This window comes from Panthera leo, chromosome C1 (assembly GCF_018350215.1).
Source record: "Panthera leo isolate Ple1 chromosome C1, P.leo_Ple1_pat1.1, whole genome shotgun sequence".
Classification (NCBI taxonomy): Eukaryota; Metazoa; Chordata; class Mammalia; order Carnivora; family Felidae; genus Panthera; species Panthera leo.
The window spans coordinates 213,879,892-213,900,161 of NC_056686.1; the positions used below are offsets into that span (position 1 = coordinate 213,879,892).

The 20,270-nt window shown below is 53.6% G+C and overlaps 1 protein-coding gene across 7 annotated transcripts in view; it reads left to right on the forward strand.

Annotated features, from left to right (window-relative positions):
• Window positions 1-20,270, forward strand: part of DGKD (diacylglycerol kinase delta) — a 124,747-nt gene that overhangs the window by 83,204 nt on the left and 21,273 nt on the right. For all 7 annotated transcript variants that reach the window (XM_042950567.1, XM_042950565.1, XM_042950568.1 and 4 more), the window contains 14 exons: window positions 4,035-4,139; window positions 4,443-4,575; window positions 5,365-5,471; window positions 5,758-5,883; window positions 6,031-6,133; window positions 6,754-6,916; window positions 9,558-9,666; window positions 13,202-13,341; window positions 14,794-14,878; window positions 16,026-16,120; window positions 16,226-16,325; window positions 16,402-16,675; window positions 17,876-18,022; window positions 18,878-19,006. In XM_042950567.1, coding sequence (XP_042806501.1) covers window positions 4,035-4,139; window positions 4,443-4,575; window positions 5,365-5,471; window positions 5,758-5,883; window positions 6,031-6,133; window positions 6,754-6,916; window positions 9,558-9,666; window positions 13,202-13,341; window positions 14,794-14,878; window positions 16,026-16,120; window positions 16,226-16,325; window positions 16,402-16,675; window positions 17,876-18,022; window positions 18,878-19,006 — 1,816 coding nt within the window. The remainder of the gene's footprint in view (window positions 1-4,034; window positions 4,140-4,442; window positions 4,576-5,364; window positions 5,472-5,757; window positions 5,884-6,030; window positions 6,134-6,753; window positions 6,917-9,557; window positions 9,667-13,201; window positions 13,342-14,793; window positions 14,879-16,025; window positions 16,121-16,225; window positions 16,326-16,401; window positions 16,676-17,875; window positions 18,023-18,877; window positions 19,007-20,270) is intronic.

The following is a 20,270-nucleotide window of genomic DNA, read 5'->3' on the forward strand; positions in this document are numbered from 1 at the left end:
ATTTTTGGTCTGTAAAGTCTTATCCTTGGGGATGGTTTTACCTCTTTTTGCACCGTTCCTTGATTTTTAAGAGGGATGGTCTTGGCTTCAGTCCAACAGAAGGACAGTTTTAATATTTGTAGGAACGTTTCTTCCCTCCTTCTTCCTGCCCTGCTGAGCTGGATGAGCAGCCGGGAGAGGTCTCATCCAGCACCTGCTTCTCTCCTGGGACCTGTCCTGCCCACTCTGTCTCCAAAGTCAAGGGATTGAATAAGAAGCCCCGTCCAAGACAGCTCTCATTAACAGTCACTCATTTTCCTTTCTCCTGAAGAGGCCCTCCACCCTCACCTCTCTCGTGCATTGGTCCCAGGCTGCTCTTCAGGGAACAAAGAGGGACTGGCGGGAGCCTTTGCCGGGGCGTGTGATACTGCTAGCCGGTGTTCGGGAAGCTTCCCCCATGGCCGGAAGGCCGTTGAGGACCTTGCCAGGGGACCAGGGTGAGGAGGAGCCTTGTGAGGAGATTGACCAGTCTTGCGGGTGGCTAAGAAATAGGGACTCTGTCTCGAAGGTGACAGAATGTGCTGGGAGAGGAGCAGGAGAAGCGGAGAATCTTCTGTGACAAATCTCATGATCTGGGACGCGGGCTGTTGGCACCTGAATGGTCTCAGGAGGGAGGTGTCACATGGTCCTATCAAACAGATAATGCTCCAAGATCAGGCCCTAGAGTCTGAAGCAACGCCGAGAGTGAGTGGCAGGTGCGTGCACGTGAGGACACGCTTTCACGTTCGGATGACCCTGGGGTGTGACACCGTCATTATGGCCCCAGTGTCCAGAGGGGCATGTGGAGGCCTGGCGAGGGGAGTCAGCTGCTTCAGTTACCCAGCTCGTCAGGGCTTCAGACCTGGAGGCGCGTCTTAAAAGCTGTGTGTTGGGCCCTATGGGAGTCCTGTGCATGCTGGTCCCATTCGATCCCATTCGATCCCATTCGATCCCATAACAACCCAGGCCAGGTAACTTTATCATCCCCCTTTTCCAGAATAGAAATGAAGACAGTCTGCCCATTTTTCCTGGCTGCTCAGTGGCTGGGTGGGGTTCAGATCTGAGTCTGTCTGAGGCTTCTTCAAACATGCACAAGTAGGAGTTTTTTTAAAAAGGCTGAAACCAGGTTCTTGGATATTCATCCGTCAGTGTTTACTCCCTGTAAACAGTTACACGGATTGAAGAAGTGAGGTCATCTGTCTTTTGTTTCATTAACTTAAACACAACAGTTTTGTCTATAACTTGCTGTCCAGTGGTGCCCAGTACTCACAAAGCTATTCCATGAAACCTCTCTCCTTTGGCACATGGGAGATGGTTGACCCAAAGATTCGATGACATAGCTGAATTCTGGAATAATGTGGGTACTTCATCTTGTAAAGATTGTCACCGGACTAGCAGAAACAAAACCTGAAATAGAACGGACCTAAAAAATGTCATTGTTCTCTCCTGTAGCTGTCACGTTGTATAATTCTGCATAGAATCCCTGAGTTATAAAAAATATATTCTCTTCTCTAACTGTATTTTACACCAATAAAAATGCTTAAATATTAAAACCCACCCAAGAATGAATGAAAAGAAATGTTTGCTGAGATTTTATAGACGGTTACTGATGAAAATTCCATAGGCACCGACCCCAGGCCATTGGCAGTTGCCAGCACTCCCATGGCCTTCTGTGCAAAGCACCCGCCAGCCCCATTCACACTACCGCTTTGTCTTCAGGGCCTGTGTCAGTGTCTGAAATTGTTTTCTTGTTTCTCTGCCTTTCCCCAGTATAAGTTCTCTGTGAGTGGGAACCTTGCCTGTATAGTCTTCGAATCTCAGGTGTGGAGCAGACACTCGTCATGCACTTGCCCAGCAGATGCTGGGATGTGGGCTCTTCGTGGCACTGTCCAGGTGTAAAGGAGTGTGGCTGTCACCCTCACCCCCACCCTCAGGAGGGCATCCAGCTTCTCTGGTTCTGTTTTCTCTGCCCTCCAGTCTTCCCTCCCCCTCCCCTAGCTTCCCTTCTTTCTACACCCAGTTTGGCCCCTGTGTGTGGTTATCCCTGTCACCTTGGTGACGTGAGAGAATGAACCATGCATTTGTGACCCAGCTCTAATTATCCCCTTCTGTGATTAAGCTTTACAGGTGGTTATAGAAATCACCAAAGAGATAATCTATAAAACACCATTTCTAAGTTTTCTGAGCCAGAAACATGATCATCTTAATAATATAAATTAAAGCTAGAAGATGGGCAGAGATCCAGAAGTTAACATGTTTTATTGGTGCAGCCTTGGGGAAGCAGGCGTTTTCCTAACACTGCTGGTGGGAATGCAGACAGCACAAGCCCTGGGGAGGGATTTCAGCTGCAAAATTACAAATGCGCTTATTCTTTGTGAGGGCAGTTCTGCTTCTAGGAACTTCTCCCCCACATACACTGGGAAGCACATGAGGTCTGTGCAAAGGCCATTCGTTGCGGCACTGCTTGAGATAGGAAAGGATTTTCAACAACAGAAGATTTCTATTAATAGAGGGGCGCCTGGGTGGCTCAGTTGGTTAAGTGTCCAACTTTGGCTCAGGTCGTGATCTCATGGCTTGTGAGTTCGAGCCCAGAGTCAGGCTCTGTGCTGACAGCTCGGAGCCTGGAGCCTGCTGCTTCCGATTCTGTGTTTCCTTTCTCTCTCTGCCCCTCCCCTACTCACCCTCTGTCTCTCTCAAAAATAAAATAAACATTAAAAAAAAAAAAAAAAGATTTCTGTTAATAGAGACCTGGTTGAATGGACTCTCGTGCTTCTGTCCAGCAAAGCTCCGTGCAGCCCTAAGAAAGAGTAAAGAGATGCTCCATGTTGCTAAGGAGAGGTGGGCAAGATAGATAATTAGATGAAAAAGCAGAGATGGAGAAAAGTGTGTATGATATACTCCTGTTTTAGAAGGGGAATATGAATATATGTATGTGTTTGCATGTGTCTTAAAAATGGAGGGATAAACCATACTCTTATTTACTTTTATAAAGCTGCATATGGGGAAGGGAGGGCCCCAGGGTGGAGGGGACAGAAGGAAAAGCTGGACTTCTGACTACACCTTGTTTTGTGGATTTGACTTTAGAACCATGCAGATATTTTACATCACTGTAAAACAGAAGTACATAAAAAGTTATTTTTCTAAAATTTTGGTATTCACTATCAAATTTTTTCCCCAAAGTATATATCCTATTTAGTTTCTATCATTGCTTGAGGAGAACTCTTTTCTCCCATACTTTTGCCAACACTGGATTACCGTCTTTCAGAACTTTGCCAGTCTGTTGGCAGACTGTTGGCTGTTTTCATTCGTGTTCCCCAATGACTAGAGCAGTTAAGCATCTTTTATTTGTTAGCCCTTTTGTACTTCTTCTCTGAAATGCAAGTTTATAACCTCTTTTTGTAAGAAAGACTCTTCTATTGGTTTGTAAAAACTCTTTATATGTTGTAGATACAGTTTACATTTGTTGATTATCACCAGGTTCCTGACCTCATTTCCAGTTAAATTGTTGAGGCCCTTCATTGTAGTAACTGGTTGTTTTTTCTCTTGTCACATATCACAAGGTTTTGTACAAGGACATCATGTATGGTGCATTTGAAGTACTCCATTCCTAGAGTAACTTGGACCAATTTCCCTAAACTGGTCACGTGCCGGACCTTAGTTTGTGAGCTCTTTGGAGTGATGGCAACTGTGTTTTCTTTTTTCTTTTTAAACGCTTCCTGTGGCTTATTACCATGTCTGAGTAGCAGGTGGTCGGTGAATGCCCACTTGCTTGATTTTTGGTGAATGTATACATTGAATTTGATTGTCTTTTTGGTTTGAGATTTTTCTTGATTTTTAATGACCCACGATAATCATTTTTATGTTGTGTTCAATTGAGAATCTGAACGAATCGGTCATTTTTCATAAAAATGTACACACACACACACATAACAGAAGGAGATGTGGAGAAGTTTTGCAGCGGTTAGCGTTTGTCCTTTGCTCTCGCTGTACCGCCTGGTTCTTGTTTCGTCCCACAGGTCATCACTCCATGTAGGAAGCTCATCTTATGTGCTGACCACAGGAAAGAGATGGAAGACTGGATTGCAGCGCTGAAGACCGTCCAGAACAGGGAGCACTTTGAGGTTCAGAAAGACAAATGTCCCTCCTTGGGGCCCGCCCCTGAATACTCTGCCGTCCCAGTGTTTCCACGTGTGGACCGAGCAGCCTGGAACTCACTTTCTCGTGTGTTCCTTGTAAAATTTAGGCTTGCTGCTCGCCCTTTTGGCTGAGCCTGCCGTCCTCCCCTCCCCTCCCCTCCCCTCCCCTCCCCTCCCCTCCCCTCCCCTCCCCTCCCTCTCCTCCCCTCCCCTGGATACTTCATTGAGTCCCATTCACGAGTGTCAGAGGGACAGCTTACCTCTGCCGTCTTTATTTTGTTCTTGCAGCCTTCCCAGTACAGCATGGACCATTTCTCAGGGATGCACAACTGGTACGCGTGTTCCCATGCGCGGCCGACCTACTGCAACGTGTGTCGCGAGGCTCTGTCTGGGGTCACGTCGCACGGACTGTCCTGTGAAGGTGCGAATGGCGTGGTGTGCCGTGGGAAGCGTGGCCTGATGTTTGCCTTTATGAAGCCTTAGAAACCTTAGCATGGTCACCACAAATCAGTCCATATAAAGTGATTTCTGGGACTCTGTGCTTACTTATTGTACCTACTGAGGAGTTTGATAAATGATCTTGGGTAGTAACAGACAAAGTGGAAAGAAGGGAAGTGGTAAGGAGACACGAAGAAGAAACATTAAAGGGACACAGGGAAAAGAGGTTAAAAGTCTCTGTCGGCCCTGAGGTGGTTATACCCGCCTTGGGTAAACCAGGTTGTGGATAAACGATGAAACCTGGTCTTCCAGATGCGGAGGGCGGGTTACAGCAGTCGTGCAGGAGCAGGGGGCAGCAGCGGGGGTGGTCGAGCTCTGGTCCGCGGACTAGTTCCCACCTGTCGCCTGTTTTTGTACCACCTGTGGGGTTAAGAATGGTTTGTACATGTTAAGTGGAAAAAATCAAAAGACAGTTTTGTGACATAAGGATCTTGTCACATTTAAATTTCGATGTCTGTACATGGGGCATGGCCCGCGGTGGCCCTCGTGCTGCCGGGCGGGGTTGAGGAGTTGAGGAGTTGGGTCAGAGCCTGTCCTGGGTGCCGGTCTCACTGTGGTCAGACTGTGCACGCCCCGGCTGTTCAGTGTACAGCATGGGGAGCGCTCCGTGTTCGGTCCCAGTGGCCCTGGAGGAGCAGGGCAGCCGCCTCCTCCAGCATGGGAAGCACCGTCGCGAGTGGGGCTTGAAGGTCCCGTGTCTGTTCTCTCACAGTGTGCAAATTTAAGGCCCACAAACGGTGTGCTGTGCGTGCAACCAACAACTGCAAGTGGACCACGCTGGCCTCCATCGGGAAGGACATCCTCGAGGATGAGGACGGGGTACGCACGGGGGCCCCGTGCCGGGCTGCCGACCCTGCGCAGACCTCCCCGCCTTGTGCTGGCGCCGGCCAAAGGGAGCCCCGTCCCCAGGCCCGCGCTCGCTTCTCTGGCTCGCAGGCTTTCGTGCGTGTTGGGGGCCCGCTCGTGGCCGGCTCCTGCAGGAGACCCCTGCAGGCCCCGCCCCGCCCCCGCTTGTGTTGTGGAGGAGGCCGCGGTTGAGTTTATTTGAGGACATTTTTGCCTGAGGGCTTCCTCGTCTGAGCGCCCACGTCTTTGCGGTTCGCAGATCGCCATGCCGCACCAGTGGCTGGAAGGGAACCTGCCCGTGAGCGCCAAGTGCACGGTGTGCGACAAGACGTGCGGCAGCGTGCTGCGCCTGCAGGACTGGCGCTGTCTCTGGTGCAAGGCCATGGTGAGCGCGTGCAGGCCCCGTGCCCGATCCCATACACGCCCGGATGGGGTCGGCAGCTCAGCCGGTCCCGGAGTGCCCACTCCCGTGGTGGCAGGGACAGTCGCGGGGGATGCGGTGACCCTTGTCATGCGTGGGTTCTTGTTTCAGGTGCACACGTCATGTAAAGAGTCCTTACAGACCAAGTGTCCGCTGGGCCTGTGTAAGGTGTCGGTCATCCCGCCCACAGCGCTCAACAGCATCGATTCTGACGGTGGGTGCCTCACACTCTCCTGCCTCACCTGTTTCCTTGGCCTTCTTTCTCCATGCCCTCTCCCCTCTGCCATGCCGGCATTGGTCACACCGGTGATGTGGGGATGTGGTCGGGAAGAGGTCAGGCCGGGCCGCTGTGGGGAGAAGATACGCGCAGAGGTGGTAAACGGAGTCCTGATGGCTGCGGGGCACATGCGGACGGGAGGCGGCGCACTCGTGCTGTCCCATCTGCTGGCTTATCCGGCAGCAGAAGTGGTCAGCGTGCTGTTCCGTACCTGCTCACTGTCCAGATGGGAGATGATGATGTATGCTAGCAGGTGTTGGTAGAAAGGCGGGAAGCTGGGGGAACTAGCTCCTCCAGACTGAGAGCAAGAGGGAAGGACAGTGGTGAGGTGCACGGTCATGTAAACGTAAGGTCAAACCGGATGGGACTCCCGTCCTTCTTCGTGGGGAATGACGATGTGGAGATCTGTTTATTGCTCTCTTGCTGGTGACTGGACGTGTATGTGTAAGTCACAGGTCTCTTTGGGGTGTCTGCTGCTTTTTATATGATTGACTGTGCTCCCGGAGTCTTTGATGGCCCTCTGATTTTCTCCCCTCCCTTTCCATTCTCATGTCCAGGCTTCTGGAAGGCCACATGCCCTCCGTCCTGCACGAGCCCGTTGTTGGTCTTTGTCAACTCCAAAAGTGGGGATAACCAGGGTGTGAAGTTCCTCAGAAGATTCAAACAGCTGCTGAACCCTGCCCAAGTGTTTGACCTCATGAACGGAGGACCACACCTTGGGTAGGAAGCTTACAAAATCGATCTTTCTTGGAGTTCAAAACAATTTTGAAGATAATGCATGCTTATGAAAAAAACATTCAAAGATACAGAAAAATTTAAACAGGAGATGAAAATAGTCTTTGTTGAACCATCCCCTCCCTAGATTCCATCAGTGGAGGTACACACGCTTAACAGCGAGTACAGCTGCGGGGCTTTCCAGCTTTCAAAAGCGTGTTTCGCTTGCGCAGACGCACTTTTAAGCCGGGTTACCTACCGTTGCCTCCTGTGTACCGCCTGCTCTTTGCGCGTGTCGGCATGGACATGTTTTTATGTCACTGGTTACAGATCTGCCTCGTTCTTTTTAATGGTGCATAGTACTAAGGAGGATATTTTCTCCAGTGAGGCCACAAGGGAGATCCTTTATTTTGGGAGGACACCAGAGGTCTGTTACCTTACAGGTGCAGTGACGCATGCAGATATGTGAAGTCCAGTGTATGGGGCAAACTACCGATGCCTTTTATCCGCCAGCTGGAGGTCTGATGGGTGTTCTTTCTACTTGTGCACATTGTACAGTTTGCGGAGAACATTTGCTGCTGTAAATGGTGTCATTTGAATGAACTCTTAGCTTCTGTGCTTGGCGTCAGTTCAAGGTAGCGGCTGTAAGAGGCAGCCTTGCCTGGAAGGGGGATTGTCCAGGAAGTTTGTCGGGGAAAGTAGAACGCGTTCTCTGGTGTGCATTTGCCTCCGAGGCTCCTCGGAGTGTGCTACTTTGCAGCCAGATGTTGCTGGAACAGGAGCCTGGGTGCCTGGCGGAGGAGAGGAACGTGCCCACTGGCCCGTGGGGGTCTGGCATGTTGCTTTTGCCCCCTGGCAGCAAGTCTCTGTTGGGGAACAGTCACAAAGGGCAGCTTGCTAGCCTGTGCCCCAGAGGCGGTGCTCCGTGGGTTTCTGCGGATAGACCGATGGACTGAGAGACGCGGGAGCGTGTTCACTATTGGCTTGATAAAGAGTCATTAAAAAAAAAAAAAAAGTCATTTTGGTTAAAAAGGGGGCAGGCGCAGGATCACAAGCCCTTGTATCCCAGACAGGGCCGGCCGTTACCCAGCACGGCCCCAGGGTTGTTGGGTGGGTGCTGGGGGGTGACGAGGGGCACGGTGAGCCGTACAACACAATCAGGGAATGGCCGTGTGCTCGTCTTGGCGAGCCCCCAAGTCCCCGCAGGAGTCAGCTGGAGACGAGGCGGCTTCAGAAGCCCCCGCAGAGGTGCAGCGGGGGTTGGTTTAGTAAATTCTGGTTGCTGGGAAGCAGCCTTGACCTCCTGTTCCTCACCATGAAACTTGGAGGTATGGCTGCATTTTTCTGATTCCCAACCTGGATGTATCACGTCTTCTCCAGAGAAAGAAGGCCCGAGAGAGGTCAGTGTTCCCAAGGGAACGCCCCCTGCCCATTTCGCTCGCAGCTTGAAGGTCAGGTGCAGCTTGTTGCTTCAGAACCTCAGCTCTGTTGTGTATACCCGTTTTGTGCAGTGTCACTCACCCCTGCTTGTTTTCTGGGGGACTTCTGGCTTGGACTCTGTGCCAGATGCAAGGCTGAGTGAGGTGGGGTCCCTGTCTTCAGGGTGCACGGCACACATACAGGTAGTCAAGGTCACAAGACCGGGCGATCTGTCCCTGGCCAGGCTGATGGGCACCTTTTTTGGGAACCCAGGAAAGAAGCATATAAATTAAACTGGAGAGTCTCAGTTTCTCTGCTGAGCTGGCATTTGAGGAGAGTTAGTGTTGTAATGGCAGAGAGGGAGGCAGGGTACCTACTAGACAGAGGGTGCTGTGTGTGTAGGGGGTGTGGACATGGTGGGGTGGCTGGTGGAGTGGGGGCAGGTGGCACTGGCTGAGAGGTTTGAACCTTTCCTAGAAGCGAGTGGCAACTTCTAAAGCTAGACCCCGGATGAGACTTGTTTTGGGAAGGTCATGCTGGTGGCACGAACTGAAGGTGCCCGAAGGAGACACGAGGTAGGTCGGAGGCTCTTGTAGCGACTACAAGAGAGGCGCTCCACTCCGAGGGACGATGGGGTCTGGGCCTGTAACCGAGGTCGATGGTGCTGCCATTCCCCAAGAAAGGAAGCCTAGGACGAGGAGGTGCCCATGGGACACTGGCTGGTGCCTTCTGGCGGACAGGTGCGGGTATTGTCCTTCAAGAAGGCCTGGAGGTCATCGTCATTCAGGGTCATCGCTATCTGTGTGGCCCCTGAAAGCCAAAACGTGGATAAGGTCTCTCAGGAGGAGGGCGGGGCGTCAGCAGAAGGCTGTGGGGTGTCCTGAAGGGCCATGCACGTAGTGGGGGGCAACCAAGATGAACACAGGAGGGAGACGGAGATGAGCTTTGCGGGGAGTGGGACGGGTCTCCTGCCCAGGACGGAGGGGCCCATACAGTCCTGCAGCCTGGGGCTCCTGAGCCATGTGAGTGAGGGGCAGTGGGCGCAGAGGTGTGGGTGGGTGGCCCTGCAGGCTGAGCCTCAGCACATGTGGGCACGGGCTCCAAGAGGCTTATTCAGGGGTGCAGGTCGGCCTCGAGTGCAGGTGGGGCCTCTCGGGGCAGGACTGACTGGCCGTCATTTGTCCTTTAGAAGGCACCTCATTCCTTTGGCTTTCTCTTTTCTCTGCAGCTTACGCTTATTCCAGAAGTTTGACACATTCCGGATTCTGGTTTGTGGTGGGGATGGCAGCGTTGGCTGGGTGCTCTCTGAGATTGACAGCCTCAATCTTCACAAACAGGTGCGTGGACGTGGAGGGGCCCAGCCAGGGGAGAGGGATGCTGCGGTGACAGGATGCCCCATGGCCCTCGGCAGGGCACAGCCAAGGGCTCCGAGGGAAGGGCAGGTAGCTTGGTGGCCTCGCAGGGCCCAGGAGCTGTGATGTGGGGATGGGAACTTCACAGCTAGAAGTACAGGGAACTACCAGAGAGCGTTCCTGTCCCCAGAGGTCCCAGGCAGGAGCAAGTTGGGTGGTGTTGGGGCTGCCATCCGAGGTGCCCCGCTGGCTTTTGTTGGATGGCGATAGATCTGCTGCCTCGTGCCTCCTGCCAGGGGGGAGGGGGCGGAGGTAGACTTGGGCATCAAGTCGGGACTTAGGATTTTTGTTGTTGTTGTTGTTTTGCTATTAAATTAAAAATAGATTTTCCTGATTGGAAAAGTGTTCATTGATTTTCCACTCTCTGCTCTGTCATCCTCAACCCACTCCCCAAAGTGAACCACTGCCACTAACGTCTTGAGAACTGTCTTTGAGACCTCCTGTCGACGTACATACGCATATGTATGTATGTACATAGGGTAGAAGGTTGATGCGGTTTTAATGTAAACACACTCCCATTACCCACGCTATTCTGTTACTGTGTTTTGCCTTGTGATCCACGTCTGTAAATAGCCCAGCGACGGTTTTCCATCAGGCAGAGCCACGCGGCTGGGTCAGCTCGCCTACCGGCTCTGGCTCCTCCCCCGTGCCTTAGGCTGCTCCCCACCGGGGCCTCGCCCCTTCACGCTCCTGGTGCCACAGAAACCAGCCTTTCCCTTTCAGTGTTGTTCACCTTCTTAGTTTTGCCTAAGTAGACAAGCAAAGATATGTTTTATTTTTATTTCTTTAATACTGTTGAAGTCAATATGTGGATTTAAAAAAAAATTTTTTTTAAATGTTTATTTTTGAGAGAGAGAGAGAGAGCATGTGCACCCTCAAGCAGGGGAAGGGCAGAGAGAGAGGGAGACACAGAATCCCAAGCAGGCTCCAGGCTCTGAGCTGTCAGCACAGAGCCCAATGTGGGGCTCGAACCCACGAACCGTGAGATCATGATCTGAGCTGAAGTTGGATGCTCAACCGATTGAGCCACCCAGATGCCCCCAACACATGGATTTTTAAATGAATCACATGTTCATGTTTTTTGCCTAGTTTCTTTTTTGAAAATTTTTATTTATTTTTGAGAGAGAGGGAGGGAGAGAGAGAGAGAAAACGAGAGTAGGGGAGGGGCAGAGAGAGAGGGAGACACAGAATTGGAAGCAGGCTCCAAGCTCTGAGTTATTAACACAGAGCCTGACGCAGGGCTTGAACTCACAAACCTGTGAGATCATGACCTGAGCTGAAGTTAGACACTTAACTGACTGAGCCACCCAGGTGCCCCTTTTGCCTAGTTTCTTATTGGGTATTTGTCTTTTTTAAATATTTATTTTTTAAAAAATGTTTATTTATTTTGAGAGAGAGAGACCGAGTGTGAGCGGGGTAAGGACAGAGAGAGAGGGAGACACAGAATCTGAAGAACGCTCCAGGCTCTGAGCTGTCAACACAGAGCCTGATGCAGGGCTCAAACTCACTGAACGTTAGATCATGACCTGAGCCGAAGTCAGACGCACAATGACTGAGCCACCCAGGTGGCCCTAAAAAATTGATTTCTAAGGATTGTTATATTAGAGATATAAACTCTTTGTTGGTCATATTTTTCCTAGTTTGTCATTTGCTTTCAGCATAATTTTTTCCCAGGTCTTCTACCTGACTTGAGCATATTTTTCAGAGACTTAGCTTTCTCTCCTGACTCTGGTTGAACTTTTTGTGGTCTGTATTTAGCCCCGGGCTCAGGATCATGTTGGAAAGTGGACAGTCTGAACCAGGCCTGTGCAGGTGAATTGCTCAACTCAAGCACATACTGCTCCCTAGTGGTGAAATTGGACTAATACACTTGGCCCAATTTTAAGTTTTGTGACTTCTAGGATTATTTGTAAGTTCATTATCACTAGTCAAGAGGATGGGGCGGGGGGGGGGGGGGGGGGGACCAGTCATTTGTTTTCATCCATTCAGAATGCTGAGTTCAGTGAGCATTCAGCTCCTTCAGCTTCTCTGTGGCACTTGGTCAGTCCCCCACTTTCCTGGCTTCCCTGAGACCCCACTCTCACCCTTCTCTTTTTCCTGGCTGCCCTCCTGCCTTCCTAGATGCCTCGTAGAGCCTCAAGCCTGGCATTTCCAGCACTGAGCCCACCACACAGCCCCACCTACCCCTCATTTCTTTCCTTGGAATCTGAAAATCTCATCCACCAGGCACTCAGGCCAGAAATCTGACAGTTGCTCTGGGTTCTTCCCTCGCCCTCCCTCATTTCTAGTGAATCACTGGGATCATCTGCTTCCCCAGAGTGTCTAGGCCACCCACTGTGTGCTGCTGGGTACACCTCAGCTGACCCTGGGCCTCTGTCCGTCTGCTCCTCCATGGGGACCTCCCCCAGGGGCAGTGCCACGCACCCCCCCCCCTCCCCCCCCCAGCATTCCTTGATGCCTCTTTGGCTTGAGGATAAAGTCTAGACTTTAACATGGTTATCAGAGCCCCCTGGGTGTGGCTCCTTCTTCCTTCTCTGCTTCCCTGACTTCCTGTCTCCTGACTTGGCAGGCGGGTCACCTCTCCACCTAGAACACCGCTGTGCCTTCACTGCACTGCCCGCTCCTTTTCTCTAAGGCTCCAGTGCCAGGTCCCCTCCTCGTGGCTTGCTGGGCTTCCTTGTTCTCACCCTCGGGCAGGCGGGGCCTTCCGCCTGACTTACTGGCCCTGGCAGGGTGGTCAGGGTGGGTGGCCACAGGCTGTGCTTCGGGAGGACCGATAGCTCTTTCACACGCTGTGTGGTGGGGCTGGAGGTGGAGATTCTGGGCATCCAGCGTCTGGGGGGCTCCCTGAGACCAAACCGGCCCGATGAGAGTTCCGGGTGGAGGTCGGGCCTGAGCAGTACCCACCATTGCTCGGGGGAGGGTCTGGCGGAAGGCTGTAGGCAGGGCGCTGGCACGTGTTCAGGTTTGGCGACCAGACTGTGGGTGCTCTGGCACCTGTTTTTGGTAGAACTTAGAAGCACTGAAGGTGTGTTTAGTGGGGTGAAAGGACACTAGTGATATTTTTGGAAGATTAACTTGGCATTAGTAAGATGTAGTGGATGGAGAGGTGGTGTTGACTCAGAGAATGATTCTCTGTGGGGTTCAGATACTCACAGGGAGGGACAGGACTGTGGCCAGAACAGTGAAAAGGGGAAGGGAGGAGATTTTGGAAATCTACGTCAGAGAGGTCCTAGAGGATTAAGTGTCAGGATGAGAAATGGGTGTAGGAGAGGGTGGGTCAGATGGTTCTGGAATCTTCTCTCAGGTTAGAAGATGCCCTGTCTTGTCCAGCGGGCTCTGCCTAGAGCCTGAGCGCCATGCCACTGTAGACGAGACCTTTGCTGCATTTAACCACCGTTGTAGGTAACCAGAGAAGGAGAGTGTTCAATGCTGTGTCTTCTCCTCTGTGTCTTGTCAGTGTCAGCTGGGAGTGCTGCCCCTCGGCACAGGGAACGACCTGGCTCGTGTGCTAGGCTGGGGCTCAGCCTGTGATGATGACACCCAGCTCCCGCAGATCTTGGAAAAGCTAGAAAGAGCCAGCACCAAGATGCTGGACCGGTGAGTGGAGGGCGTACTTGTGCTGAACAAGGCAGGCCACCTTGACCAGGTGTATGTCTTGTCTTGTCTTGTCTTGTCTTGTCTTGTCTTGTCTTGTCTTGTCTTGTCTTGTCTTTTCTTTTCTTTTCTTTTCTTTTCTTTTCTTTTCTTTTCTTTTCTTTTCTTTTCTTTTCTTTTCTTTTCTTTTCTTTTCTTTCATTTTTGAGAGAGGGAGAGAGCGCATGCAAAAAGAAAGGACAGAGGTGGGGGTGGGGTGGGGGGTGGACAGAGGATCCGAAGCAGGCTCTACGCTGATAGCAGCGAACTCAGCATGGTGCTTGAACTCACGAAATGTGAGATCATGACCTGAGCGAAAGTCAGATGCTTAACCGACTGAGCCATCCAGTCGGATGCTTGAATATGGGTCCTGTGCAACTGTTTGTAGAAATTGGACCTGAATGAGGAGTGTTGAATCAGTATGTTGTACACCTGAAACTATCATAACAGTGCGTGCTAATTATACTTCAGTAAAAGACATAAAAAAAGTCAAACAGATCTGAGATGTAAATCCTTGCCCTGTCACAGGGAGTTACGTGAACTTGAGCAGTTTCCTCTTCTTGTCAGTAAAAGAAAAATAATCCCAGCTCTTGTTGAGAGATTAGAGTTCGTTTATTTGGTCAGTTCTAATATTTTTTTGTTGTTGAAAAGAGAAAAAATTGGACCTGGGTAGGAATTCTTTTTTTCTAATAGTTTTTAACTTTTCATCAGATTAAGCAGAAGGTAAAAGCCAACAGAACAGATTAGGAACCGAGCGCTTGTGAGTGGTCCGGTCTCGAGAGGCCTTCAGGGCTTTGGAGAAGGCGGCTCTGCCCCCTTCGGACACCTGTCGGCACAGTCGCCCTTGTCGCATGGCTGAGCGGTCCCACGTTCCCGTGTTGTGTTCCCAGAAGAATCTGAAGTTCTGGGTGACTGTCCTGTATGGGTCTAAAAATACTTCGGCATCCTTTTTGAGCGAGCTGCTTTTAGTTCTGAGCTAGCTGTGGGGAAGCCTGCTAACTACATACCTGTGGTGAATTGGTTTCACCGAAAACTTCAAAGTCTCAGGCAGGATCTGGTAGTTGCGATTCACAGCATGAGTCTGCACACGCTCTGGCTGCCCCTGCCACGTCCTCTCTCTTGAGGGAGGTGTGTGCGCCTTCGGTGCCTGTGGAGCGCTCACACCCGGCGAGCTGGCCGCTGGCCGAGGGGTGTTCGCACCCTGCAGAAGCGGAGCCCGTTCCTCGCAGAGGCAGACGGTCGTTTGCGGGATCCCTTTCCCCTCCTTCAGGGATGCTGCGGGGCCTTGTTCGTGAAGGTTGTTGTCAGCTAAGGGAAGGGAGGCAGAGTTGAGAGGAAGGGCTTACAGATGAAGTTCGAACCGTGGGCTCGCCTGGGGGCCGGGCCACCTGCCGAGAGCCGCCTTCTTGTGTGCAGGTGGAGCGTCATGGCCTACGAGACCAAGCTGCCCCGGCCGGCCTCCGCTTCCACCGGCACCGAGGACTTCAGCGAGGGCTCTGAGGTATTTGCTGTCGCGCCCTAACCCCCCCGCCCCCCGCCCCGGCACTATCTCACTGGCCCGCTCGCCGGTTCTCGCCGCCTCCCCCACCCTTTGGTGATGAGCCGCTCCTTAAATGTCCTGCCCTAGGTCAGACCCGCAGGGGGGCAGGGGCAGCCCAGGGGTGCGCTGGACCTGAGTGAATCCTGACTGCCTCGCGGGCTTCAGGGTCGCTTGGGGGCTTCCTGGCGCTACCCCAGGGTTTGGGGGCCCTCATGACAGTCTCCTAGGACTTCCTGCTCTTGCAGTGGACACTGCCGAGCCTGCGCCCCCACTGCCATTGTCCCCCGCGGGCCCCAGGCGCTCTCTCTAGTCCCACATCCTCTGTGACCACCCTCCCTCCCGCAGCCCATGCAGTTAGGCTGTGCTCGTTCAGTGTTCAACTCTTCTCTTCATTTTACGGATTTAACGGTCCCCTCAGGGCCTAGATTTTGCCCAGGCTGGTGCAGCGCGGGGCCCTCGGCTGTGCTCCTCCCCACTGGAAGAGCTGGCTGAGCGGAGAGAACACTCTGCCAAGATTTGTCTCCCCATCGGGAGGGTTGGGGACATTGGGCTAGGGCCTATGAGCAGAGAACGGTTTGTAGGTTTTGAGAGAGGAAGGATGCACGTGCAAAGACGAAAATAGTTACCGTCTGGCTCGTCCCGGGTTAGGGCCCGTTTGTCGCACAGTAATCCCGCTTCAGCAGGCAGCGCTGAGTGGCGAAGGGGGTAATTTACACCGAGAGAAGGAGAGGGGCCAGGGCCAAGTTCCCAGCCAGAACGAGAAACATGTTGTCCGCTGTGAGTGGAACCTCCGTGAGTGAGGCCTTGCCTGTCCACCTTGCTGCTGTAAGGGGCTGGGATGAAAGCCTGCAGTGCCCAGCACTGGCTGGTGGTGTGGAATCAGACTAAAAGCAGCACGAGCTGTTTGCAGGCTTTTATTGGCGTGGCGTTTTTTGTTAAGATCTGTCTGTCCACAGCTTGGGCAAGCTTTTGAAATCTTTGAGCCGGCACTGGCGAATCTCAGGTTGGCGTGTGCAGTGGACTGAGGCCCCGGGCTGGCAGGGAGAGTGGGCGAGGAGCTCACTGGGAGCGTTCAGTCACCGCACCCCCTGTCTGGGGATAATTGCAGGTGCAACAAATCCTCTTCTATGAAGACTCAGTGGCGGCCCACCTTTCTAAAATCCTGACCTCAGACCAGCACTCGGTGGTGATTTCCTCAGCCAAGTGAGTACCCGGTGGCTTTGGGGGAGCCGGGGGTCCACCTCGCAGGGTGCCTCGTTCCCGGCCAGAACTTTCTCTGAAAGTGTCTTTCCGTGTTTCCTCCCACAGAGTGCTCTGCGAGACGGTGAAGGACTTTGTGGCTCGGGTGGGGAAGGCCTACGAGAAGACCACAGAGAGCTCGGAGGAGTCAGAGGTCATGGCCAAGAAGGTCTGTCCCTGGGCTCCTGGGCGGGAGGGCGTAGGACAGAGAAGCACGCCGCCCCATCCCGTTTGTTTCCCGCCAGTGCTCTGTCCTGAAAGAGAAGCTGGACTCTCTCCTCAAGACCCTGGACGACGAGTCCCAGGCCTCGTCCTCCCTGCCCACCCCGCCCCCCACCATCGCGGAGGAGGTGGAAGATGGAGATGGGGCGGGCAGCGGCTGCGGCTCCACTGGGGAGCGCTCGGTGGGGTCGACGTGCCCCTCCCGGCCGCAGATATTCCGTCCACGGGAACAGCTCATGCTCAGAGCCAATAGCCTGAAGAAAGCCATCCGGCAGATCATAGAACACACAGAAAAAGGTAGTAGGTCGCTTAATGATGAAGTAACTTTCTTAGGCAAGCACTGGCACTCTCTTTCCCCCCAAACGGTGACAGACAACCCACTGTGTAGGACGAAACCAGATGCCCAGGGGTCACTGGCAGCACCTTGTATCCGAGAGCCTGCTGGGGAACATTCTCCCTCTTCACTGCACTCGCTTCTGATGGAAGGACTGGAGGGAGCAGAGAGCGTCCCCAACTGGGGAAGATGCAGACCGGTCCTTGGGTGGGGGTCCGCTCCCTGGAAGGGGCTTGGCCCTGCTGTCACTGCCCCGACCCCGGGCGCAGCTTGGCAGAAACGGGCGGGCGGTGGCCCCAGCGGTTCAGCGACTTTGTGGAGGGGCGGGCCCTGTGGGAGGAGGGCGGGGTCGGGGCCGTGGCTGAGGCTGTCAGCTGAGAGATGGAGAGAGAGGCTGGGAAGTGGGGGGCGGGGGTGGGAGGCCGGCGAGCCGGACGTGGTGGGAGCAGTAGGGGAGCCGTGGGAGCACCCGCACCGTGGGGGCTGATGTGTGGCGGGCGCCAGGCTCTGGTGCCGATGGTACTCGGGGCCTGGCGGCCAGGCTGCTCACTCTACGACAGGCCCGCGGGCCGTGGCGGGGGGGTGGGGACCGGCTGGGTCAGATTAAAGACTTGCCGGCTGGTCACTCCTTTTCTAGACTTGGTTTCTGAGCTTTGAAGGGAACGCTGCAGGCGCACGGTGACGTGGGCGCTTCCTTGCCTCCAGCCGCACTCGGACTGTCTCCTTCTCCGTCTGTGTATGCTCCCGTTACCCTCGGAAATCCCACCCCGTTCCCACTCACTCCATCTTTGTCCTCCAGTGAGAATGATGGGTTGCGACCCCGCACCGGTGTGACCCTCAGGAGGAGGCCCCTTGTCACGTCCCCTCTGGGCACTGTGTGCCCTCACTCCACTCCCCTTTTCCACGTCTTCCAGCCCTCGGCTCTCCCCCTTCTCCCCAGCCCGTCCGCATGGATGCCCAGGTGCCTGGCACTCTTACGGGCACTTGGAGAACAGTGGGGACGGGGTGGCAGTGTCGGGCTGTGAGCCTTCCGCTGAGAGGATATGGAAGAAAGCTCACCGAGTCCAAGAGGAGCCTGTGCACAGCAGGCACCGTGTCACTAGACGTCGTCGTCTGCGCACTCCGTGGCTGCGTGCTTAGCTGTGGGCGTTCTTTCCTTGCAGCTGTCGATGAGCAGAACGCCCAGACCCAAGAACAGGAGGGGTTCACCTTAGGTCTCTCTGAGTCGGAAGAGAGAAAAGACCCGAAGGATGACAGAGTGTGTCCCACGGAGAGCTGTGGGGTTGCCAAGGCCAGGAGCCTCCGCAAAGGTACCGACCGGTCTTGATCCCAGTGTCATCATCAGCCCCTTGGGTTTGCAGTAGTGGGAAAGCCTGCCCCGGAAGTTGTAGGGTGCCTTCTCATAATTGCTTTGGCCGCGGGCAGTATAAAAAGTCGCAGACACATGGCCTGTTTCCGTGCACCACCTCCCTGGCCTGGGGGAGACCCGGTGGGACCCCCGTAGGAAGGCGTGCGCTTTCCTCAGAACCTGCTTGTGTGCCCCAGACCCAGCAGGGCTCAGGCCTGTGGTCCTTTCTGCGCACCGCAGCTCCCGACCTGGGGCCCAGGCGTTCCTGGCTGCAGCCTCCGAGCAATGTGCACCTGTACAGTTTGCTCCAGGCCAGGCTGCCAGGCATTTTGGCCGGGGCACCCCCTAGCCCTTTGGGCGGTCTGCCTGGGGATGCTTATCCCTCCTGGACCGGCCCCCAGCGCAGACTGCCGCTGTGGAGAGACACGGCCTCCCCTCTGTGTGCAGCCCCCTCCCTCATAGCCTGTACCAGCTGCTGGGAGGTGTCTTCCGGAGGGGGGGTTTGCTCTGCTCTGCTCTGAGCTCCACTGGGCCCCGCCTGTGACCGGGAGCGAGCCCCTCCTGCCCATCCCAGCCTCGGCTGCACCTGTGTTCCCCCCAGAGGGCGTCCAGACCCACTTGCCTCTGTGTCCCCCTTCCCGTTCCCCTCCTCTTTCCTCTTGCACACTCTGCAGGGGGCTGACCAGTGGCTGGCAACTGTTGTCCAGTCCCCTCAGCCCTCGGAACGGTCGTTTCTCTAATGACCATTTCCAGTACTTGAGTAATGTTCTGTTTTGGACAGTTTTATGGGTTTTGGTTCTGTTTTATAATTTTATAGTGTCCAAATCCCCATGTGAGAAGCTGATAAGCAAAGGAAGTTTGACACTGGGCAGTTCTGCCTCTCTTCCTCCCCAGTCAGGAAACCGGGATGGGCTGCCTGCACTGAACACCAAGATCCTGTTCTCGAGTGAGTGTCCCCCGTGGGTTGGCTGAGTGTGTCTGTGGGCCGGTGCGCGTGGGGCGATAAGCTGCCAACTAGGGAGGTCCAGGATCTGTCACTTTGGCACTGAGTTGTGAGAATGAATATGACCGGGTCCCTGTTCTCTAAGAGTTTATATACAGGCCTGTGGCAAACAGACAGGATTCCAAAGTTATGTCATGGTGTGAAAAGTGCCCTTATTTAGTGTAAAGGGCAGCAAACACCCATATTGCTGCTTGGGGCCCCAGGAAGATGTCGTTGAGAGGGCAGTACCTGAGCTGGGTACTGAAGGATGAGTAGGAGTTCTCCTGAGAAAAAGGGGAGGGGAGGGTTGTGATGGGGAGCCAGTCGAGTCATCCCATCATTTCTAGCATGATGGTGGGAGGGCACAACTGGCCACCAGGGGAGTTGGGCACAGTCCACTTTTCTGTCTTTGCCTTCATTTTTCCCAGCATTCCCGGCATAGGGTTGAGGCTGACCATACTTTGTGCGGAAGGAAGGAGTAGCACAAGGGGTTGAGATTGCCAGTAAGAGCCCCTTCACCAGCTTCAGGTGACTTCCTGAGGCCTCCTGGGCCTGGCAGAGCCCATGCCATACCATCTGCTCCCATAGTGATTTAGCAATTTCTTGGTGAATCTCAATTGAATAGAAAGAAAATTCCAGAAGTCCTTGGGCGATGAGGCTAACGAGACCTATTTGGTTAACCAGAGACATAGATGTTACTAGAAGGGGTGGATTGGCAGAAGGTTTAAAAGCAGGGTTCTGTCTCTGCCTTTAAAACTTAAAAACAGTTTTTTTAATGTTTATTTCAGAGAGAGAGAAAGAGCACGAGCAAGGGAGGGGCAGAGAGAGAGAGAGGGAGACAGAATCCGAAGCGGGCTCCAGGGGCTCCAGGCTCTGAGCTGTCAGCAGAGCCTGACGCGAGGCTCAAACCCATGAACTCTGCGAGAGTATGACCTGAGCTGAAGTCGAACGCTTAACCGACTGAGCCACCCAGGCACCCCTGTGACTTAAGGGTGCAGGTTCCTTGAGGGTTCTGGCCACCTGGGGTGTTCCTTGATGTTTCCGTCTCATGAATTTAGCTTCGCGCAGCTGTAGGACTGAACGCTAAGATCACTTGTACTGAGAGATCATTTTGGTGCAGCTTCTTACACATAATGAGAACCGTCTTTTTAAGCTGTTTTTTGAACTTTTAGGTGATGGTTTCTACTATGTACCGTGTTTGATTTTGCTCCATGAATATGGCTTTGTG